This window comes from Dermacentor albipictus, chromosome 3, assembly GCF_038994185.2.
Source record: "Dermacentor albipictus isolate Rhodes 1998 colony chromosome 3, USDA_Dalb.pri_finalv2, whole genome shotgun sequence".
NCBI classification, from domain to species: domain Eukaryota; kingdom Metazoa; phylum Arthropoda; class Arachnida; order Ixodida; family Ixodidae; genus Dermacentor; species Dermacentor albipictus.
The window spans coordinates 36,199-61,766 of NC_091823.1; the positions used below are offsets into that span (position 1 = coordinate 36,199).

Here is a 25,568-nt window from a genome sequence, read left to right on the forward strand (position 1 = left end):
CTGGTAGGCCTGGTTATAAGCATGAATTAGAAATTTATAGACCAAAGGCAATATGAATACAATATGTTAAATTACATCCATATGTGGGAACTACCCACATGAAAGGAAAGAAAGTACAATACTTGCAACCTACCAACAGAAACATCAGTCGAGGGAAGGATTCTGTAAGGATCCACTAACTGGACTATTTCAGCACACACTGATTAGGTAGAGCTCTAAGCTGGTAGAGCAAGTGGCAATCGTCACCGTGGGCTCTTGTGCTCTATTCATTCAGCGTGTACTGGAATGGACAGTCCACTTAGTCAACACTTACAGACTAGCCCCCTAGGGCTATGGAAGCACGCAGTATATTAAGCTTAAGTCTGGATTGCTACCTCCTACTTATGTGGCAAGTCCTCCTGTTTACCTGTTCCTTTCAACTGAGAGCTGATCACCGCCTAGGTTAAGTCAGAAAAAGCAACCAGCGTCCATAGAATTCAAACTGTTACTATTTGCCCTATAAAAGGGGACAGTGGAGCCTAAAATGACACTTGACTTGGGCCATATTTTTCGCGATATGCCCGAGAATATTGGGATTTCCCATCAATTTTACCCTTCCTACATCACAAAGCGAACAACCTGAAAACTTAACACTGTTGCGCAGAGCGATTAAGGGTCAGGATTTGAGCGAGAAAACAACACACGACACCTGAGCACAAACTATGAACTGGTTTATTTTTCTGCAAGTGAAGAGTACATAAAGCCTACACGCATGCACAGGAGTCCTCTTCCCGGTCTACCTACACCCTCTATTGTCAGCGATTATGCTAATCTCTTTATTGCTGAGTGAAATAGACGGCGGGCTGACACATGAGCCCTGTGGGTCCACCTTGAGGTTGTATGCTTCCACAACTTCTCTTTTCCTTTGGTTCCTACTTTTCAGCAGAATCATTGTCTTGTGATAATCAGCACTTGATAGTTTGTGCTCAGGTGTCGTGTGTTGTTTTCTCGCTCAAGTCCTGTCCCTTCGTCACTCCGCACAACAGTGTTAAGTATGTCGAACCAACTAGCCCACTGCACAATTTTCCTGAACTTGAAAACAATTGTAAACTAAAGTCTGTGAGAAACGATGTGTTCTGCCATGACATACAGATTTATGCATGATTACTTTGCTATATAAAAATACAATTTTAGCCAATGTTAACGAAGAGCTTCACTTCTGGAGTTCACTTAAATAATGTCTGTGATTCATTGTGACATTACGAGGTCCTGGAGATGCTACTGAGGAGATATGTCAACATTGAGCCTATTCCTGTTTAATCTATGGATAGATGCCTTCACGAAGAGTTGGAGAAACTGCACAATACAATGTTTTATATCATATGTAATAATTATGCTGTGATAAAGTGTACACGCTGAGCTTAATGTTTTAGAAAAGCTCAAGAAAAGGCTCCAGAATAGGTATGATGGATAGGCAACCTTTTATTTGGCTCTCTTCATAGTGAAGTCTAGACGCATCACCTCAGCCACACTTGGTAAAATTTGTGGGCTCGTACTACCCATGCCTTTACTGCACAAGTTGCCTTGGTGCTCCCAGTCTTGACAGGTAACACTTAAGCACCCTCTCATGCACATGTTTGTTCCAAAGCTACAGTTGCTAACTAAAGTAACTCCCACATGCGATTCTGTAACTCTAGACCTAACTGCAAAAACGCATGCAGTACTACGAGCTTGGCATGGAGTCCACATGACATGTGCACAACTTCAAATTTCGTATAGGCAACAGATAACTGGTAACCTGTAACAAAAGAGTAACAAAATGGATGCCAAGGAAAATTCACCCAAAGCCTTAGGCAGGAAAATGAGGTGTTGTGATGAGATAAATAGCAATCACATTTGATCGACTGACTAAAAGCTGGCAGGGGTATTGCATTTGACATGATTGAAATGAGCTGCAGCATGGCATGGTAACTGTGGCAGCCTTTACAATGCTGCGCTCTCTGAATTACACTTGTGTGCACCCATATGCTGCAGCGACCAACTGTTTTTATTCAAGAAAGCCAGGTTTGTGGTTCAGCACACATCATACGCTGGCAAACTCACTGATGAGTGAACTCCCTCAGATCATCCCATGAGTCTGAGTGAGCCCAGCTGAGCAGTATTTTGGCAAGTTTGAGCCCGAGTGAGCTCGGCTGAGTAGTATATTCTTATGAGTTCAAGTGAGCAGCTAAGTATAATTTTGGCGAGTCTAGATAGGGAGTTCCAATTATTTTGCCAACATATATATGGTCCGTGTACTTTCGAAATTCAAGTACGACACTTGCGCATAGGTTGGAAATTAAGCTTCTCGCCAAGTGACTACTGCAGAAATGATCATAGAGCTAGAGAAGAACGATACGCCTTAATGATGCAGCGTGCCGTGCGGGATCCATGTGTGCAGCGTGCCAGTGGATGGGTGCGTGTTTGGGAAATTAGGGGGTTTCGACCCATCCACAGATAACTTCCATAATACCTTTCTCCATAGTGTATTATTGCGATAGCAATTTTTGGACACCCCAAGCGAATTTTCGACATCGCCCTGATGTTTGGTTTAAAGTCCAAGTGTGACAAAAATTATAGTGCCCCGTTGCATCCCACATGCTGGGGTTAATTGCGAACGAAAGGGTGCGAGGGTGAGCCGAGAAGGATGGCAGCTTTATTCGCGCTGTCCACGTCCCGTGATTAAGCGCGCGCTAGGGTAGGAGAGCGCGCGACGTCTCTTGCCCGGCCGTGCCCGCGCATATGGCTGTCCGCGCGCAGCAGAGTGCATTATACACGGCCCGCGCGTGCCACATTTTTTAAAAGTAATTTGCGGCCGGTGTAAAGGCGGCAAGCCGACGTGGCTGCTGGTTTCACGAGTGTTGGAAGTAGCGATATCTAAGTTTCGGACAAAACTTAGAGAACAATGACTTCCTTAGAGGGGCCAAAATTTTGGGGCGTATGAGCGGCACGTATAGTAGAATGCAGTGTTCCATTGTAAAAAAAACTTTGATGTAACAAAGTAGAGTGCTGAGTGTTAGGTCTTTGTTACATCAAGGTTCAACAAAAATTAAGCGCTGGAAATCAGCGCTGGACGCATATGCAACTCCTTACTCCACACTGAAAACATTTGAGAAAACATTTTTTAAAAATACTTTGTACATTTGTATAAATCCCTACCTGCAGATATTCCTCTGGTTTAGCCTAATTATGTGCTGCCTACTTAACTTACTGACGCAGCATACGTATCATTGCGAAATTTATAATTTTTTGCTTTTAGAAAAAGCATCGAGTTATTGAATTTTGCGAACAGAAAAAAAATTGCAACTTCCAATATAGCGCGCTTCCTAGGCTATTAAATAGCTACAATGTTCAGGGAACGTACTGTTTCCATGAGTGGTTTACTCATGCAGTAAGATGTACTGCTCCTACACCTTGTAATAAAAAGCATATGCATCGACACATAGCAGCTGATATTCTTGCTTATTTTCTCATCACAGAGGTAGATGGGGCACTTGAACCTATATGCTCACACAAATCAACGTGACCAACTACTACGGAGACATGGCAACAAATTCTTTGTTTACCTTGTACACCACAAGTGCGAGGTTTGCGCATTAATTTGACTTCATGAAACCCTATTTATACTACAGCCTTTACGGCAATGTTTGCATGCAGTGCGGTGAAGCGCTGCATGCGTATTATATATTAACATATTATATGGTTTGTTTGATATTAACTCGAGATGCAAACGTTTGTGCAGGCAGGCAAGCAATGTTTCCATTCACGCAGCGCACCAAAAGAGCGTGGTATATGCATTGATCTGGTTTCATGACATCGTACGTTTGCCACTAGCTTTACGGCAGCGCTTGTGTATAGTGCTGCGAAGCACGACGGAACTGCACATTATTATACGGTGTGCTCGAAATCCACTCGAGATGCAAACGTTTGTGCAGGCAGGAAACGAATGATTCAATTCACGTAGCACAACACGAGAGCGCGCTCTATGCAGTCCTTTGATTTAATAAAACTATTTCTGCCACAGGCTTCACAGCAATACTTGTGTAGAGGGCTGTGAAGCTCGACGCAGCTGTAACAACATCCCACGGTACACCCGATTTTTACCGAGTTTGTTTTAAAGGGCCCTTCACAGGCTACATAACAAATTTTGGTTATACGCTGAAAGTTGTTACGTGCCCTCTAAGAAGTGTTCTACCACAAGCATTTTTCAAATTGGGTCATTAACAGCAGAGAGAGAATGATTGAAGTGCCGCGAACACATGATTTCAGGAGGCAAGCGTCGCCGCCTATATAAACACTCTCTCGACTTTTCCCGTTTCGCCTGTGTAAGCGAATTTCCTTCAGTGCGTTCTCCCATACTGGAGCCGAGGGGTCGCGCGGCGGGTATACCTTGCCGTCTTCTTTTTTTTTTCACCGTCACCGGCACACTTCCGGTGACGGTGTCGCGCGAGCTCTTGCGCTTGTCTCGTTTCCTGTAGCGGACGATAATGCGCACTCTACACGAGAACACGTGATTAGCGGTATAAGTCAGTGCCCCAGCACTGAGGCAAACGCGACAGGATGAAAGAGCATGATCGCAATGCTGGAACACAGTAGACAATGACGTATAGTTTCGTTCTCTGCGCGCGTGCAAACGTCGGAAAAAGGAGACGAAACGGAAATTCATCTCTCTTGCTACATCGCGAAGTAAAACAAACGCACCCAGACATTCGGGTTGTATTTTTCATTATTTCTCTAAACTTTAATTAGTCCACTGAAGCAAAAGATTCAACAAATAACTGATGCTGCCTTGAATCTAAGTCACGTGTTACTCTGAGTGCCATCACAGCACAGCCTGTGCTCCTATGCAGCAGCAAAGTTACGGGCATTCATCTGCTTGCTGCTGCGATAACATTATGACACTTGAACTCAGAGGTACGATTTTTGTTGTGTGAGGTTATAGATAGCCAGTAGGCGACTTGTCTGATGCTAAATGCTATGACCCAGTGGCAATCCACGATGCACTGGGTCACTCAAAGAAAACGTTTTTATGCTGTGTGCGGCGTGACTCACCAGTGACCCACACGCAAGAATTCTCGCTCTTGTGTTGCCATCTGAGGTTTGAAATTGCAACTAATATATCTTTTTACTGCATTGGACATGGGGTGGCATGTTTGTTTCGGAGAGTGGAGTGGCGGCACATTTCTCAGTTGGGTTTATTGCAAACTTTTCGCCGCAGTTCTTGAAATACGTGCCGTTGGAATAAGTACCTGCATTTTTCTTGCTACTCCCAAACTTTTCAGCGTGTCTCATAGATAGATCCTCATGCCCCTTATGGATGCAAAAAAACAAAGAAGCACAATGCAGAGGAAACAAATAAACTTCGTTTTGGGCCAGAAGAATGCACCAGCAACTTCGCGATCACCAGCGGATGAGTCAAGTGCTACGGTGTCAGATGTTCAGCAGTGGACAGACAGTGAAATCAGTGAGAAAGATAGTGTTTATGAACCATCACAGACCTCAGCCAGCATGTCGAATGGAGAGTCAGACCTGACTGATGTTTCTGAGGTAAATGATTCAGGATACAATGCTCTCATTTCTCTCAGCCCATCTCTAGAGAAATGGACACCGGCAACAACCACTTCGCCTGGTGTGACACCACACTCTAGGCCGCCCACTATCATTCAGTTGCCATCTAGCTGTTATGCCCCATCTTTATGTTCACTGTTTATTACGGATGACATTTGGCAAATGATGGTCAATGAAACAAACAGGTTCACACAACAAGTGTTGAAGTCAACTACTCCTAAATCTAAATCACGGTTGAAAAATTGGACGGAAACCAATGCCAAAGAAATTAAAGCATTTATTCGAATACTGATTTGTATTGGTCTCCTCTAGATCTGTCTTCCTACTCCCAAATCTAAATCAAAGTTGAAAAATTGGATGGAAACCAATCTCCAACAAACGAAAGCATTTGTTGGAATACCAATTAGTATTAATCTCGTCCATCTTCCTATCTGAGTCACTACTGGGCAAAAAGTAACCTGTATGGTGTTGAACTCATTCGTCAAAATATGAGCCGTGACCGCCTTTTCCCTACTTTTGAGGTTCCGGCATTTTGCGGACAATTAACTGGTTGCAGAGTTGCAGGATCATGTCTTTAAGATCCATCCTCTGGTAGAGAAATTGAACTAAAATATTTGCCACTGTGCTTGAGCCGGGAAAGGAGGTTGTGATAGATGAAACAATAGTGCCATGGCGTGGCAGACTTTCGTTCTTACAGAGTCAGGCTGTTCAAGGCATGTACCAAAGACGGTTACAGGCTAAAGGTTGATGTATATGCCGGAAAGTGTGACTGAACAGTTGGCATCGGGACATGCCGAAGATGTATGCTTGAAACTCCTGCAAAATTACAAGGAAGTCGTGTGCCCGCTGTACGTAGACAACTTCTACATGAGCTTGCCGCTCACTCTTCGCCTTCTAAAGGAAGACACTTTCATTCGTGGCACAGTTCGCTCAGTGAGGAAAGGGCTGCAAAAGATCTCACTGAAGTAATGGTTGCAAATGGCAGTGTTACCGGACTTCAATCCAAAAATGGAGTGAAGGCACTGAAGTGGATGGACAAGAGGCCTGTTCTGATACTCACATATGTCGCCAAATATGAGGCAACTTTGGTGGACAGTGGGAAGAAAACAAGGGACGGCGCACCAATCATGAAACATCAGGCCGGTCTTGATTACAATGCAGCAAAAAAGGGCGTCGACTATAGTGACCAAATGACGTTATACCACAACTGCCTTAGAAAAGGACTCAAGTGGTACAGAAAGGTAGCTGTTGTGTTGCTGGTTGGAAATGCCATTATAAATGCGTGGAACATTCGTGGCATGCTTGAAGGAAACTCTACGCCAATTATAACATTTCAAGATGAACTGGCTCATTCACTGTTCGGCCCTCGTCAAGACAAAATCAAAGAAACTCGTGGGAGAAGTGTCCACATGCTAAGAAAAACTGGCACATCGGCACACGACACTCAGTGGCACTGCACTGGCTGCTATGCGGCCAACAGTACGAGCAATAACCCAAACACTACAGTGAGAGTGAGAAATGTGACCACTTTCTGTGAATAATGCTTCGGCAAGCCATTCATCTGTTTGTTGTGCTTTAATTCTAAGCACAAGTAACCTGAGAAGCAAGCTAGCTTCAACTGTAAAATGAGTAGGATGAAAACTTCAAGACATGGCTAATGTTCATACTAAATTTTAGCCTTTCTCTAACTAATAAATATTTCAAACACAGGAACTGACTTCTCGTCTTTTCTAATGGCAAGCACTTTGCAGTTCAACATAGGTTTCTAGCATCTTGAATCCATCGAGGGGCTACAGAATGTATTAAAGAAAGATAAAAATGCATAATGTTGTGCTGAATGTGATCAAGACACTTGTACAAGAAACTATAGTTATTAGTTCGATGAGGACAGTAATGTGCCTTAGCAAGTTAGAAATTTGTTACCAACTTGCCCACATTCACATCTTAACAGATTTAACAATGTTTCCACTACGTGGAGAACCTATTATAGTTCCTATTATAACACGTGTACTTAAGAAGCTCAATCTCTCAGGATTTCATGTTGTTTTACTTGACATAAGCTTACGAGGCTTACAGATTACGTGCTTGTATCTCAACGTAAACACTAACTTCCTTTTCAATGATTTTCATTTCTGTAAAAGCACAGTAAATTTCGTCAGACGAGAAGTGCAAATGCGTTTTTTATTCTTTCATACTTGGTGCTTGCTATTATACAACTTACTTATATTGCAACTTGCTTGTTTAGAAAACTCATAAAAAACACCCTCCCACCTTTTTTTTTTCTTCTTTTACTTTCCATTGACTGACTTTCATTATGTTAATAAACTTCAGAAGAGCTTGCTCTCAGGCTAGTTAGTACACACTGCTAAGAATGAAAAAATGGAGAGAAAACGGGACAAGAAAGAAAGGCCTACAGAATGCTGATTTGCGCGCGGCAATTTATATCAAGGACAGGGTTCTGGACCAGGGAAGCTAAGAAGCCGCCACAACAAACTAGGGGAGCTAGGTGAATGGCTTCGATGTCCACACAGAAACATAAATATAGGCATGTTAGAGAATGCTGTGTCATTCAACAACCCCGTGAATGTTGAAAAGTGGGACAGTAATTAGCTGAAAAGAGTTTCAGAGAGCTCCAGGGAGTGGGGAGGTGGATACGGTAAGGAGGCTAGGGTGGTGACACGCATTAAGGGCATCAAGAATGAAGTGAAAAATTATGGAACATAGGGGGATTGTCTCATCACTGCTCGATCGCTCAACACCAGATAGCCGTGGCCAGTTGCCTTAGCCGAGATTCACCTACCCTGTCATAGCATGTGCTGTGCTTGCTGCTCTGCAGTCTTTAGAATAGGCAGGTGTCAGGGAAGCATGCCCATAATGCCTGCAATTAAGTAATAGGCGACTTGCAAAATAGTGCCCGCTCTCTTCCATACACAGCCATGGCTGAACCACTCACTAGCAAATCTGGTAAGAAAATAACGCTGACCTCCACTGTTACTTGGGCTGCAACAAGTCTGGGCAGCAAACAAGAAGACACAAGACAGCGCTGTCATGTTTTTAGCACAGCTCGCTTTCCTAAGTAATGTACCAACAAGGTGATAATATACATTATATAAATACATCAATTTGTAAACAAAATGTTATTTTTAATATAGTCATTTTTAAAAACAGCACAAGGATGATAGCATAATCTTAGGCGTAGTGGCTGCATGCCTTAGCAATGAAAAACTTTTGTCAGAAGTTAAGCAAAGTTGTTTTGGCAGCGTAAAAATGTGCATCCTCATTGCTAAAGCATTCCTGTCCGGGGAGTGCTAGGAGTTTGTCTTGGTGTGATGTTAAACCCTCCACACATTTATATAGTGCGAGAGAGAGAGGTGATGGGGGAGTGGTAGTGGCCAGTGGAGAATCCTTCCCTGAAATAAATTTCTGGCTACGTCACTGAATGTGTGCAATGCCTTGCAATAGCATAGGTCTTGGATGGAAGCACTATAGATGATACCAGTGAACCTACTGAGCCTATTCCTGTTTGGTGAGGTGATGGATGCTTTTCCAAAGAATTATATAAACTGTACAATGGAATGTTTTGTACCACCTGTAATAACCATGCTGTAAGAAAAAACAGAAAGGCTGAGCTTAAATGTTGTAGGAAATCTCTTAAGAGGCTCGAGGATAGGTAAACATGACTAACTCCCGCATTCTCCACTCAACACTCCACCTGGATTCAAATGCACAGCAGCCCCGCTCCTTGACAGAAGCGGTTGCTTAGCTTTAATTAAACTTCATGTCAATTACTGTGAAACACAGCGTCGTCTTCAGTCTAGGGGTGGCACTGCGCTCAGCTCAGTGGAATGAAGCTTCCAGTCATAGATGGTTTCAGAATACAGGGTAAGTGACCTCACATTTTACTCTCTTCGTCGTGAAGTCTAGACACCAAAGCCTCGGTTTGAACAAGTAATGCTTTAAGCGCTCTCATGCATATGTTTGCTTTAAGGCAGAGTCAGCTTACTATTTCCTGCTTCTCCCACGTGCAAATGACACAAAAATATCTCAATAAATTGATTGTGATTTAAGTGGTACACACTCTCTGCAATGTGATTAAATGTTTGTAATAAAAGAAGCACTACTCATGTGCTGGTCAGCATCTGCAGCAATATGTTCACCAAGATATTTTTTTTGTCTCAATATATTCGATATTGTTGCAAATTTAAGAGGTTTTGCAGCTAATATGTAGCTGTTTACTTGCGTCTCGAGAACATACAGCTTTAGGTGAGAGGAGCGCTATATTGCATGAGACAAAGGAACATTTTTAGACTGCTTGTTTTATTTTTGTGCGAAAAACAATTGTGAAGGTTTTAATTGCAAAGTAATACAGTAGGTGTTGGCAACGCGAACAAGCCATGCAAAGTGTATGCATTAGAAATGAACTATCCAGATAAGGACCCCCCACCCCACTGATATATGTCAATGCTATAATATCAAATGCTGTGACATTTAACACATATGGTGACTAAAAAAAAAGGATAACTAAAGCAAGAGCAGCATTACTAAAACAACAATATCAACTGCAAAATTTATATAATTTTTCTCAAAACTTTTATCTTCGCATAAACTGTGGCCTCACACACTGTGTGCACCTTTGCCAACAACCTTCACATTTCACTAGTGCTAATTCTAGCTTCCCTCTAGCTTCTAGCTTGATTCTAACTTCTAGCTCAACTGCAATGTTTTGAACGTCAGGGCATGTGCAAGTGAAAATTAGTTTGTGATGGCCATGTGGATCTGTTTCTCTGCCTGAATAATAGGGGGAGGAGGGCAATATAATTGCCTTGAGAACTATTAAGCAGAAGCAGCATGGTGGATGAGAAGCAGTGGCTGGGATAAAACATTTCAGGAGTTCAATGTAGTAAGGATACAGGAGTAACATGATTAACTTCGCAAGAATATGAGGCCATTATAACACTAAGGGAAACAGACTGGCCCATCACAATGAATTTTCAAATATTGTAACTGATCTAGAACACCTTGCACGGCTGCTGCAATTAGGGAAAAAAAATGTAGCATTGTCTTAAAAAGACAGCTTTTTTGTTTGTTTACTCTGATATGCCAGTGTACACATTATTACTATTACTTTTTTTTCTTTTGGAACAGAAAGTCACCATATGCTTGGAGGTTTTAGATCACCTTCTTGGTGTGCTCCCGATATATGAACAGTTTGAAAACATTAACATTGTTGCTTGGTTTATTGCCCAAGTAGACCGGCACGGAACGACTGACTAAGGAACCAGGCGTGTGAATATGCACACCCTGTATCCAATCAACCCCTATATCAATCAATTTTGTACAATTAGACGTCCATATATTGAACTTTAATGTAACAAACCGTTTTACTTTGCAGAACTTATTTGGTGTGCATATAGAAATCTTCAATTTATTGAATTCTGTTTATCTGCAATTTCAATTTACTGAAATTATAAATTCTTCTAAAATTTAAATGAGGATATGTGTTGCATTAGAACTGTAAATTCTATGGACGTACAAGCGCTTTTCGGGAATAAAGCTTCACGATTTCTTTCCCAAGTTTATTCGACTTAAGGACAATATTCTGCAGCAAAGTTATAAAACGACCACAGGTGACAAGCAGCTCAATGCGAGGTATCTGGTACAGACCGACGGGGGAAAACTTACAAATCACAATAGCACACATTCAGGCAAGTATGTAAACAGGCGAACTAAGCAGGGAACAAAAACAACACAGCACTGCTTTCATAGGTCCCGAATGATCAGAGTTTCGTCAGAGTTGGTGCAAGCACGCATTCGCAGATAAAACGGGCTCCCACCGTGCATTGCCCAATACTTCGAGAGCTGATGCCTACACAACCACCGAGGTAGGTTATAGCACTTGTTTCTGCTCTGATCGTATAGTGTTCGAATGATGTCGCGACAATGCAAGTACTTGCAATAGGGGCGACGACCTTCCACAACTCCAGAACATCGCAAAAGACCGTTTGCACATGTACTAACCAGCCAAACAAACTAACCACGGCAGCGAATACCACTTAAATCGAAAATACAACGCAGAAACACCTCGAAAAGGTTTCACCATAGAGAAAGGTTACACCCTGTTTCACAGACGCTCACAAGAAATTCAAGAAATCACAAGAAATGTCCAAAGCGCACTACTGCCGCCTTTTAAAAATCCAACGGGAGCTAAGCCAAATCAGTAACAAGTTGGCTATTTGGGTGAACGCAACGCACCCGTTCGAAGCACCGGGTACGCGCAACGCCGGCCTTTTAACAGTTTATTGCGCAATAAATAAATAAATATACATCATTAAAATTGCCCGACGGCAGGATTCGAACAAAGGGACTCTAGCACAGAAGCCTGATATTGAAACCATTAAGCCACGGATGCATGTATCGACAAGCGAATGAAACGCACTTATGAACTTATCGCGGGCATGCCAGTGCTTTGAGACGCTTGGCGCGTTTCGATTTGGGCACATAGACAAGCTCAATTGTCGCAATTAATGGCAATTCTACGCGTTCGCGGCGTCTTCTGCACTTCGAAGAATATAGATTGCTCTGAAATATACAACAATAAGATTTATATAGCGTAATATACAAAGCCATAAGAACGTCTGAATCCATAAGCACGAAGATCAGACAAATCCATGTACTTCCCATCATTCCCATGGTAGGACAACGACTGCAGCGCCAGAGTTCCCTCTAGTAATTTTGTAGGAAACTCTATGTTGGAGGTGGCCATCGCGAGCGCTTTGTTAGCGGAGGCTGCGCACGTGAATTCTTGTGTTTTGTGCGCGTTCTTGTGTTTCGTGTTCATTATTGTTTTGCGTGTGTCTCACGACACGCGTGACTGGATCGTGGTGGGCTGACGCGGAAGCAATGGCCGCAGCAAGCACAAGCAGCATCAAGAAGCGCAAGAACCTGGACTTTGCGACAAAGCTGAAAGCCATGTTGAGGCGGGCGAGAAAAGTGCGACGGTGGCAGACGACTTCGGGATTCCTCGGAGCACTCTAAGCACCTTGTTAAAAAACAAGGTGGACATTGTCGAAATCGGCGGAGCAACGAACGTCCGGAGCTTGTCGTGTGCGCGCTCCTGCCCACGAGAAAGTTGAAAAGGCCCTCTATGCGTGGTTTTTAGAGGTGTGGGCTAAGAACATTCCGGTGCATGGCCCAATGCTAATGGCTAAATGGTTTGCCGCTGCACTCGGTGACGACAACTTCGCCGACAACACAGGGTGGCTGCAGAGGTTTAAGAACCGCCACAAGATAGTTGGCAAAACCATTTCTGGGGAAAGCGGAGCTGTCATCAGCCAGGATATCCACCAGAGGATTTCGAAGAAATGGCCGGAAATTTGCGCGAAGTTTTCACCCGCGGAAATCTTCAACGCCGACGAGACCGGGTTGTTTTGGCAGATGCTGCCCAGCAAGACGCTCGACGTCCGGGGCAGCACGTGTCACGGAGGCAAGATGAGCAAAGTCCGCGCGAGCGTTCTGCTCGCTGCAAACATGGATGGCTCACAAAAGCTCCAGCCCTTTGTGATCGGCAAAGCAAGGGCACCGCGCTGCTTTAAAAACTGTAAGCAGCTCCCCGTTCGAGACATGGGCAGGGCATGCTACTTATCTGAATCGATTGAAGACTTTATCAGCCAAGGAATATTTGAACTGTCTCTTGAGTCAAAAAAGGCAAGTGGGCCCGATGAAATGGCCACCCTTTTTTTGAAGCTTATGCGGAGTCGTTATCACACTACTTGAAAATAATTTTACAAAAATCCCTTTGCACTAACTCGGTACCATGTGCCTGGAGCAAAGCTTCCATTATTCCTGTGTTTAAAAGTGGTGATTGATTCTCTGTAAACAATTACCGTCCGGTTTCACTTACATCCGTTTCCTGCTAAATATTGGAATACGACACAGCCAAGCACATTACCGCATTTTTAGAAAGCAAGAATTAGTTTTATTCTTGCCAGCATGCTTTCAGGAGCACTGTTTCAACTACAATGCAGCTTATTGATGCGATTTATGCCTTTGCAACTGCTTTGGATATGCAACGACAATTAGGTGTCACATGTAGATTTTGCTAAGGCTTTCGGTAAGGTGCCTCATGATAGATTGATGATTAAGCTGAGTCATGCCAGACTTAGTCAATCTGTGCTGTTTTGGATGGAAACTTACCGAAAGATAGGAAACAATACGTGAAAACAAAAGATGTCGTGTCTGGTTCACTAGAAGTATTTTCAGGAGTCCCGCAGGACTCAGTTCTCGGGCCGTTATTATTTTTCATATATATTAATGATATTGCAGAGATAGGAAAGCCTCCTGTAAAGCTCAAACTGGTTGCAGGTGATTGTTTAATTTAGACATAAATAGCTAATGGGGATGATCAAAAAAAATTAACCAGTGTCTACAGGCTTGTGGTGGCGTCACTTGCCGTGTGAAACTTTAGGAATGGGAATAAACTCAATGTCAACAATTAGTCGTTTGAAAAAAGGAAAAGATAATTGCCTTTGAACATCACATCGTAAATTATGCCTTGTTGAATGTAGATACTTTCAAGTGCCTTGGTGTTACAATTACCCGTAACTTAAAGTAGCATACACATATCAATAATGTATGCTCCAAAGCATAACAGATGCTATAGTTTATAAAAAAGAACTGCCAGGCACGAGTAGGAACATAAAGCTTATTGCTTTTCAGACATTTCTATGACCGATACTTGAATATGCAAGTGTTGTATCGAGTTCTCATCAGAAAATATTGAAAAAGAAGTTATAAACAATACCTCTTGCGACCCATTTTATATGTTCAAATTACATAAAAGATGACTCAGTTACAGGGACGTTAAGATTGTGCAATTTAGAATCGCTAAACAAACACAAGTTTAAAAATGGGATTAAGTTTCTTTTTCAATTGATGGAAGGCAATTTTGGGATTAACAAAAACGACTACTTACTATTGCTTGGGAAGCAAAGTAAGAGGGCGAATCATACAGGAGTGCTTCGACCTTCTTTCACTCGAATGAATGTGTTTCGGTATTCTTTTTTCCTGATGCAAGAGGCATGGAACGGCCTTCCGAAATATGTGGTCAATACAAATGATGTTTCTGATTTCATGCATTTACTTGATGTGCATTTATGTCACTGATTCTGATGATTAGTTTGAGGTTCAGCTATGGTCTTGCTGTTTGGTTGTATTACTTATTTTATACACATATGTATATAAGTGTGTGCATATGTGTAAACACCTGCATGCAGAATGTTCTCCCTCCCTGTAATGACCTTCAAGATGGTTAACAGTATTTCTAAAAGTAAAATAAAAAGCTAATTTTGTTGTACTAGAAAATCCATTTAAAAATCCATGTTGATTTGATAAAACTGAGTGTTCTAAGAATTCATTTAAATTTTGAGCTGTTATGTGTTCAATAAGTTTACAACACAAAGATATTAAGGAGATAGGACGATAATTTTGTAGCCTTTCTTGAGTATTGGCACAACTCTGGCCGACACAGAGTCATCTGGCAATACCTCTGATAACAGAGACACGAAAAATAATAATTAGCAAGACACTCGGCGAAGCGACGAAAAAATACGTTGCGTATATTGTTGGCACCGCAAGAAGTTTACATTTAAAGCACCATCCACATTTCTGGTGGGTAGAGAATCACTAGGGGCAGAAAATACACTGTGGAAATAGTCACTGAAGTATTTAACAACGGTAGACTGATCAGACACCATTGAGCCATCAATAAAAACCTGTGATTTGGGGGTTTTTTTGCTGATATAACTTCTTTGGATAATTTTTTATTAAGTTTGGGAGTGACATATCGAAGTAGTATTGTTTGAAGGTGTGGACCGCATGTGCAAGGTTATTTAGAGCGTCGGATATAGGTTCAGGGTCACCATGCTTCTCGTTTAATTTTTTCGCTTTACGCTTTAGGTGAACGATGCTTCTCGTCATTCACGGCATTTATTTATGCACCTTCTTACGTTTGACCAGCATAACGATGACTTTAAACTTGTCCTACAAAGAGCAAACATCAGTATCAACAAAATCTATCAGACAAGTTTCTAGGTGGTCGATAATGCCTGCATCACGGGCACGTGTACAGTCTTTCACACAATAAAAGGACGGGTTGAGTTTGCGAAAGTCGCACCAGGGGAATAGAAACTGAGACAAGGTAGTGATCTCACAGGGCTTGATCAATTATCATAGTCGACGTGCCAAAATCATGAGAAATACAAAATCGAAAGCATATTTAGAGGCACCTTGATAATGCATTGGTTCACAAGCTAATTGTATCGAATTGTGTGCGAGCATTATGTTAAACATAGTATTTGCATGACTGGTATTGGTTGAAAATGTCTCAAAACATTCCCAGTCTACTCCAGGCAGATTAAAATCGCCAATCAAAAGAACTTTATTGTCTTGGTATTTAGACACTTGTACTTTTAATTTTAGTAAGTATTCAAGAGTTCAGTCAGGCGGTCTATATAATGCACGTAAGATGAAAGAGTGGTCCCACAAGGTTACGTTAATGCAGATACATTCAAGTTCCGATACGTCCACCAGCAAGACAGCGTCAAATTGTGTAGGATCAGAAAGGCCACACCACCTCCCCTTGATTGCCTGTCCTTATGAAAAGCCATGTAGGAAGGCAGAGCAATGTCACTATTCACTCGTTCATGTAACCACACCTCCGTCATTACAGTAATGTGAGGATGGTACTGCAGCAGTAAAATTTCAAGGGGCTCCCTTTTATTCCTAAAAATAAGGAGTCGAAGTTGACCGGCTGCGCATGGACATTACGTCAAGTTTTTGACGGTTGAGGGGTGGTTTTTGTAGCTGGTCATTTTCACCCACCTGTTTTGCACTTCGTCCCAAAAATACATATCGTTATCTATCTTTAACTTGTCAAGTGTCAGGTTGATTATTTCACCTTGTTCTATCTCAGCATTTGTGCTGTTGCAGAGCAGAATGCATTTTCTTAATGTTGCTTTAGAATGATCATTCTTAATACAGATATTTAGGCCCTTCAGTTTGCCTGCGTGTTCCAGTATTTTTTTTTTTTTTTTACAGTCTTGCAGGTGTAATTACAGGCCACTTTCCCACCTGCTTACCAAGTCGATGGATACGCCCAACAGATTCACATTTAACCTCAAGTTTGACGTGAAAAATACCCTTCACAACCTTTTTCTTTCCTCTTCTGAATATACTGAGGTCTCAGGTATACCATGAATAATTAAATTAGAGCGTCTGCTATGGTCTTCGAGGTCTGTTACCTTTTTAGTTTGATATGACATTGCATGTTCAAACGATTTCAATGTGGCTTGCAATTGATCAGTATTTTCATGCTGCACTAAGCTCTCAGACGCCATATTTTCCAAAATATGCCTAAAGTCATGCATCTGCGGTTTCAGTTCAACAGATTGAGTTTATATTTCTAATAGTTCGTTACGAATTTCTGTCTGACCTTCAGGTAAGTGCTCGTACAGTTCCTTCTGGGTAAGTCCTGAGTTTTCCTCGACATGGCCGAAAATTAGTAGTTTGCAAACGACAAAGCAGTCATACTCTGTTACAAAACATTGCTATGGGCAAGCCAGAACCACTAAGTAGCTTGGAAGAACTTCTTGTTGGGCGAGTTGGTGCATATTAGCAAACAGTTCTATATCTGCGCAAACAACCACAGAGAGGGCACACAAGGACAAGCGCAGACTTGCAACTCATCTTTGTTCAACAAGGACCACACATAAGTACATCTCAGAAATACACCACTCCATGTGCATGGAGAAACCGTAATCACCCAAAACTTTCTGTTCAAGGAACACGCAACCTATTACGTTCATCACTAAACCTCATCCCATTTTACAGATAAACTGAAGTGTTGGTGACACAATCAACAGCCTTCTTCCTAATCTGATACGCCTCGTGTATTTCTCGCTCTATCTTGGCACCAGCACAATATCTTAACTTCAGGATCGGTTTACACGGGCATACCAAGCAATGAATGGGAAGGTGCCCACTGACTTTATTATTGACAATTCATGCCAACACAAGCGTATGTTCACACACCTTCCTGTTTGGCTTACACAGACTTCGCCACCTGATAGAGGAATCTGATAGACTACCCCAACACTGCAATGTACGTAGGAATTGGGGCGCTTTATTCTGTACCTTTGGGACCTATTCGTATTTCTTCCTATGCACGAGCATAATCCAGCAAGATGGCCAGGAGCCGAAAATGCAAGTTGGCACCTGTCCTTGTATGCTCTCTGTGGTTGTTTGTTTGCGCAGTTATAAAACTGTTTGCAGAACCGCTAAGCTTTGACAAACACTACGTATTGAACTAAAACGGAGACTAACCTGCAGTAAGCAGAGAAGCGTTTCTTCTAGCGACATGGCGGCTTTGGATCCGCCATGCCCACAGAAGATGAAATCATGCCAGTCTTCTTTTATAGCGGCACCAAGTCATGACGTTAGACTGAGATACTTGAAAGGGTAGGCCAGTAGAATTGCGTGCCTGCTAGTGCCACCTTCATTGAGCAGCATCTTGTGCACTGAGTAAGATTTATTTTATATACAGCAAAGGTAGTCATGTGAACAGAGTACACAATGGTCTAGCTGGTCATGTCAGCGTTCACACCCGAAAGAGAGAAGGGGAATAAACTTTATACAGAACATTCACAGCCATTTTCGTCAGGCCACTAGTATCTGATTTGTCATCATGAGAGGGTGAACAAGAACAAAACATAGCCCACCAGCACCACTAGCATGTAAACTGATTCTCCTACAACAATGTGTAGTTGGCACTTTGATGCACTAATCACACACTACTTCACAGTGCTGGTTACTTGGTAATTTCATTTGTGGGGGGGGGGGGGGGGGTTCATTTCACTTAATTTATTTCCACCTTAAAGGCCCGAGGGCATTACATGAGAGGGGGGGGAGGGAGGCATAGAGGAACATATGACACGGCCACAGAGGTACAGTATCAGTACAGTGAAGTACAGATGTACAAGTGTAAAAGCAGATACAAAAATAGAAATAGCAAAAAAAATACAGCACAAAAGTGCAAAGATACAACAGCCTAAAACTACAGCAGCAGATTTCCACACAGCGAGAGCATGAAACACATTAGCTACGTATGTACTATGGAATATGGCTGATTAATATTTCCCAGAATAGCTCGCTGTCAGTCCATGAGGCTATGGTATCGGGTAGATTGTTTCAGTGGGTTATTGCTTGAGGAAAGAATGAGGTTAGCATTGATGAAGTACGGCTGTTAAGTCATGCTATGGCGTTGCTGTGGTTGATACGGGAGGAAGTTCGGTGTGGCGGTTTCAAGACAGGGTGTCTGGACTTCGGGTGATAATAAAAGGCTTTGCGCCACACGAAACCCGCAGAGCGGAACACCTGTGCATGTTTCTAGAATTCCACAACCAGCATTACTGTAGTAGACAGAGACAACATATGGATCACAAAGTTATTAAGAACATGGCAATGCATACTTCACAAGCCTGCTACTTTAGCCATTCCTCTAGCTGTGAATGCATTTCTAGCTAAAGTTTGGAAATTTCACACTTTCCCTACTCTTCATATTTGTGTTCTATAAATGTCATTCTAACTTGTCTAGTATCATTTTAATGCACAGTTACAAACTGGGACATCCTTCTAATCCTTCCAGGCTTCTGCTAGTTATTTACTTTGAAGATGTTTGTACTTGATTCACTCAACTTCCAATTGACAGACAGCTGACTTAAGCAACCTGGCACAATCAGGGCCTAATTTTCAGTGAAGCTGTTTCTTTTGAGTAGTTGCATTTAAGATTTCAGTTGCCAGTAATTAAGCCACACACCATAAAATATTGGCCGCCTACGACTTCACTTTCAAACATTGCCTGTAAACAGTGCATTCGAGCGCTTTCTTCCTTTTTTAGCAAAATGCTTCACACAAAAACATTTCAGTTAGCATGGTTATGAGCCACTATTATTCTCCCATTTTCAACAAATTTAATTTCCATGGCTGTTATAGTTCTCTCAGGAGAGCAGGCTAAATTATACATGCATGAAACACACGATACTTAGGTGCACCGGAAGAATTTAGTGCAAAGGCCACAATTAACCCACACACTTTAAACTTTGCCTAAAAGAACAGATTGACGTTAACGCAGCTCTGCCAGACGGTCAGAAAGGCCATCTACTGAGTTTCGTGAAGGAATTGGCAGACTGTTTTTCAACGTCATCCAAAGTGCGGCGCATGTCCATCACGAAGCGCCGCATTATTACGGTCGAGCCTGCACATCCTGTTCGTCAGCATCCTTACCGAGTGTCTACAGTGGAAAGAGAAGCAACCAAGCATCAGGTGAAAGAGATGCTCCAAGACGACGTGATCCAGCCGTCTACAAGCCCATGGGCTTCCCCTGTACTGTTAGTCAGAAAGAAAGACAACACACTGCGCTTCTGTGTAGATTACAGAAAGTTGAACCGTGTCACCAAGCGCTACATTTATCCATTGCCACGCATTGACGACGCATTGGATCATCTGCAACATGCCAAGTTTTTTTCTTCGGTGATCTTAAATCAGGGTATTGGCAAATTGAAGTTGATGAACGGGATCGTGAAAAATGGCGTTTGTGACACCTGACGGGCTTTATGAGTTCAAAGCTCTCCCCTTCGGTCTCTGTTCTGCACCTGCCACCTTTGAGACGATGATGGATATCGTGCTTGCTGAACTCAAATGGCAAACTAGCCTCGTATACTTGGACGACGTCGTGTTCTCGAGCACGTTTGACAAACATCTCGCACGACTTGAGAGTGTCCTCGCTGCAATCCGTACTACCGGCCTCACCATCAAGTCTGGAAAATGCTACTTTGGGTTCCAAGAGCTCAAATTTCTTGGCCATGTTGTTGGTCCTCAAGGCGTCCGACCAGACCCCGACAGGTTAGCTGCCATCACCGAGTTTTCGCCACCCACAGACAAGAAGGCTATCCAACGCTTTCTTGGTTTGTGCGCATATTATACGTGCTTCGTCAAGGGATTCTCGAGAATTGCTGAGCCTCTGACACGGCTTACATGCGACAGTGTGCCTTTCATTTGGGCGGACGAGCAGCAGCAGTGGGCCATTAGTAAATTCCGACCGTACTTGTACGGTATACCCTTTAAGGCAGTCAGTGACCACCATGCGCTGTGCTGGCTTGCCAACCTCAAGGGTCCTTCAGGCAGACTAGCCCGTTGGAGCCTGCACTTACAAGAGTACATTACAGTTGTCTACAGATCTGGAAGGAAGCACAGTGACGCTGACTGTGTCACGCGCACCCCTCCCTACAATGTCATCTGACCCTGACCATGACTCGCCAATTGTCGGCGTTAGAGACACCATAAAAACAGCATCGACGTTATAGACGCCATAAAAATGACTAAACACCAGTACGCTGACCCTGAGCTGCTGCCGCTGATCGAGCACCTTCAAGGAGTTGAAGGTGTTCTACCCCACATGCTCGTGCGCAGCTTATCATCGTACTACTTGCATAACAATGTCCGTTACAGGAAAAACTGCAGAAGCAGTCCCAATATGTACCTCCTTGTCGTGCTGTCGGCACTGCGCCAATACATTTTGCAAGCCTGCCATGATGAGCCATGCGCGGGACACCTGGGATTCGCCAAGACATTAGCAAGGACACGACAAAAGTATTACTGGCCCCGGCTTTATTCTTCTGTGCAACGGTACGTGAAGACTTGCCGCGATTATCAACGCCGCAAGAAACCACCAGTTAAACCGGCTGGCTTTCTCCACACTGTGGACCCTCCTCAAGCACCGTTCCAACAAATAGGAATGGATGTACTTGGGCCATTCCCAGTAACTTCTTCGCGCAACAGATGGATAGTCGTCGCTACCAAATATTTAACCCGGTACGCCGAAACCGAAGCTATTCCGCAAGCAAATTCGTATGAAGTGGTCAAGTTCTTTGAACGCCACATCATCCTACAACATGGTGCACCGTCTGTTTTCGTCACCGACCGCGGTACAGCATTTACAGCTGAACCTATGCAGGACATTCTCCAGCTGATGCATAGCTCTCACCGTAAGAGCACTGCGTATCACCCTCAAACCAACGGATTAATGGAACGTCTGAACAGAACGCTGGCTGATATGCTCTCCATGTATGTCGACGTAGAGCACAAAACGTGGGACGAGATTTTAGCCTATGTGACTTTTGTGTATAACACTGCTGTACAGGAGACTACACAGTTTACGCGTTCGAACTTTTATACGGGCATCACGTCAACACTTGACGCCATGCTACCTCTGGCTGATAATAACCCGACCAGCGAACATGTGGAAGAGTTCGTGCAAAGAGCCGAAGAGGCATGCCAGCTTGCTCGACATCGTATCCGGAGTCAACAGCATACCAACACCCTTCGATACAACCAGGGTCAACGCGACGTCCATTACAATACCGGCACGTGCGTGTGGGTCTGGACAGCCATTCGTCGCCGTGGACTCTCGGACAAGTTGATCCGCTAGTATTTTGGTCCCTTCAAGGTTACACGCTGCCTCAGTGACATGACCTACAAAGTTGTCCCCTGCAGTTCTGACCCCGGTGCGCTCTGTCGTAGCAAAACTGTAAACAGCGAAACTAACTCTTTACTGGGTGAACCTGTGCCTAGAAAAACAGGCTACACTCAAAGCACAATGATAGCGGTGAACACAGTTGGCGATCGTAAAAAATCTGCTCTGCCGGTCAAGCGCGTCAGCTTTTATACATAAGTCATCAAAGGTTCTGAATAATTTCTGGTGCTCGCGTGTCTTCCTGAATGGTCTACACAATTTTCGTCGTATATGCAATCAGGTTACACAAACTACGGTGACACAGACAGCAGACCCAACCATCAGTAACATTCGAGAAACTTCTGATACATGCAGGCACCTCCAGCACTTCGACAGTGAAAAGCGGTCACCCCCAAAAAATAAACGAGTACGTGTCAATATCAACTCAGTGAATGTTCTAGTTCCCCAGGGACATGAAACTGCACACATTTTCAAGCCCTCATAGTTCATCTAACATCTTTACTGCAAAACTACAATACACCACCCCCAGTATATTCACCTTTCTGACATTCACTCAGTCACATTCATGTAAATTCGGAAGGTCTGCAATATAGAGGGTACTTCCCACACTCATCCCCACACATATCTTGTCCACTTCGCTAGTATGTAAAAGCACAGTCTCCTCAACTCCTGTTCTAATGTAGAAGTGCGATACTTATTTATTTATTTATTCAAAATACTCACAGGCTCTGAACAGGAGTATTGTGTGAGGGGGGCATGTACTGAAAATGAAGGATACAAAAAAGCAGCTCATGCATCATAATACAATGGGTAACAGTTTCACAGGACACAAAGAACTAATGAGAAGTACAAAGTTACAAATATAAGGCCGGAAAAATATTGCACAGTATATGCAATCTATGAAGGAACATTGAAATGGCGGCTAAAAGGGTGACTAACGAAGTATAAGGCAGTGAATAAAACAGTTAGGAAAACCAGAGCAGTACTTGGTCTTTGAAGGCTGCAGTGTCATGTAATGCAACGATGCGATCAGGAAGATCATTCCAGTAGCTTATGGCACGTGGAAGCGCTGATGAATTAAAAGCCGTGGTTCGACCAAAAGTGTGCCTAAAGCTGTGGCTATTACAAAGACGACGGGATGTACGATGTGGTTCGGTAAGGGGAAGGGTAGTAGGATGCTGACTATGAATTATTTTGTGGAAGAGACAGAGCAAAGCGACCTTCCTTCGCAGCTCTAGTGTTGGGAGTGATAGCAAGAACTTCAGGTTAGTAACACTAGTCTGTCGGTCATATATCCTGGTCATAAAACGTACCGCGCGGTTCTGAATTCGTTCAAGTTGTTGCATTAGATAGGCCTGATGCGGTGACCACATGGGCGAGGCGAATTCAAGTTGAGGACGAACAAAAGTCTGATAGGCTAGTTTTCGAGTGGTTAAAGGGGCATCTCGAAGATTACGCTTCAGATAGCCAAGAGTACGCAATGCTTTGGCGGTCATTTCATTATTGTGAGTCTTCCAGCAATGATTGACAGTGAGATATACGCCAAGGTACTTGTATGAAGTCGCATGCGCACAAGGGTTAGAATTTAGTGAGTATGGGAAGGCTGAAGGCGTCTTTTTGCGGGTAAAAGTCACAGTTCTGCATTTGTCAGGATTCAGCGTCATTTGCCACGATGTGCACCAGTTTGTGATTTGATCTAAGTCGTTCTGAAGTTCACGGTGTTCAGAGGGTGAGATAATTTTCCGATATATTATGCAGTCGTCTGCGAAAAGTCTAATGGTTGAAGTAATGTTAGACGGCAGGTCATTGATGTAGATTAAAAACAGTAATGGACCCAAGACGCTGCCCTGGGGAACACCGGAGGAGACATCAGTTAAATCGGATTCATGTCTGTCGACGACAGTTAACTGCTAACGAAATGACAGGAAATTACGCAACCATGAGATCGTTGAAGAATGTAAGTGCAACGAAGATAGTTTAGCTATTAAGCGGGAGTGTGGAACACGATCAAATGCCTTGGAGTAGTCCGAAAAAATGCAGTCAGTCTGGAAACCTTCATCCATGTTAGAAAAAAAGTTCACTGGTGAATTCTATTAACTGCATGTCACACGAATATCCCTTCCTAAATCCATGCTGGTTTGGGAAAAAGAAGTTATTGCATTCAAGGTAATGTGCGATGCCTGATGCAACGATGTGCTCAAGAAGTTTGCATGCGATACAGGTTAGAGATATCGGGCGATTGTTACCTACATGATTTCTATCACCAGCTTTAAAAATGGGAATAACTTTAGCGATTTTCCAATCATCAGGTATTTCCCCGGTAGACAATGATTGCTCGAATATGTTACAGAAGATAACGCTGGAATGATTTACGGTGTTCTTAAGTATTTTAGAATTTATGCCATGAATGCCACAGCAAGTTGATAACCTGAGGTTATTGATTAAAGATGCAATACCAGTAGCAATTAGGTTTATAGGTTCCATGTGCTGATAGAGGACATCGGTTAGCTGTGGGATACTGGAATAGTCTTCATGAGTAAAGACAGATCTAAAGAAAGGGTTAAAAACAAATGGACACTCTTGTTTACTTATGGGTGCCCCGAAGCATCCCTGTTTTTCGGTCATATGGTCTTCCAGAATTTTGACGGGTTATTCTTGATAACAGATTGACGATCACGTAAATAGAACGTGTGTTTAGCTTTGCGTACAGCTTGACAGTATTTTTGATCAGCTGCTTTATGGTTAAGCCGTGATTGTGGGGTTCTTGATTGTTTAGCTTTCTTAAATAAACATTTATTTTTGTTCTTTAGCGTGCGCAAAGACCTGTGAAACCAAGGCTTTGGTATTTTAACCCGGAAGGAAATTCGCGGTATGTATGAGAACAAGGTCAGTTAATTTTTCTTTAAATAAAGTCCAGTTATCGTTGACCGGTCTGCCAGGAAAAGTAGGAATATATGTGCGGCAAAAGTTTTCTAAACCGAGGTTGATGGCATCGTAGTCTCCTTTTTTATAATCTAAGATTTGTTTGGGCCATGTGATACGCTGATAAAAAGATGTAGTAATTGTAAATTCGAGAAGCAGATGGTCACTAAATCCTCCACAAAAAGACACTGGGCTGATAAACTCGGGAGCAGTCGTAAGGACCAAATCCAAGATGTTATCACCGCGGGCAGGTTGATTTATTATCTGGACAAATGAAAAATCTAGACTAAACTCTATGAATTCATTAGGGTCGGTAGAACAACATGTTAGGTTTTTCCAGTCGATGACAGGATAGTTGAAGTCACCCAAAAGGAAGATATGAGCTGTTTGGAATTTGTTTAATTGCACTAAGGTTATCAGTCAAGTCTGAAATGAACGAGCTCGTATGATCTGGTGCTTTATAACATAACCCAAG

At 42.9% G+C, this 25,568-nt stretch overlaps 1 protein-coding gene across 2 annotated transcripts in view; it reads right to left on the reverse strand.

Annotated features, from left to right (window-relative positions):
- The window catches only part of LOC139057129 (uncharacterized), a 118,682-nt gene that overhangs the window by 17,478 nt on the left and 75,636 nt on the right, over positions 1 to 25,568 (reverse strand). The window contains exons 4-5 of one of the 2 annotated variants that reach the window (XM_070534908.1): positions 22,895 to 22,932; positions 18,621 to 19,930 (exon numbers count right to left, since the gene is read on the reverse strand). In XM_070534908.1, the coding sequence (XP_070391009.1) occupies positions 19,920 to 19,930; positions 22,895 to 22,932 (49 nt within the window). In that variant the 3' untranslated portion in view covers positions 18,621 to 19,919. Of the gene's footprint in view, positions 1 to 18,620; positions 19,931 to 22,894; positions 22,933 to 25,568 lie in introns of those variants that run through there. The other variant, XM_070534907.1, reaches the window with a different exon arrangement.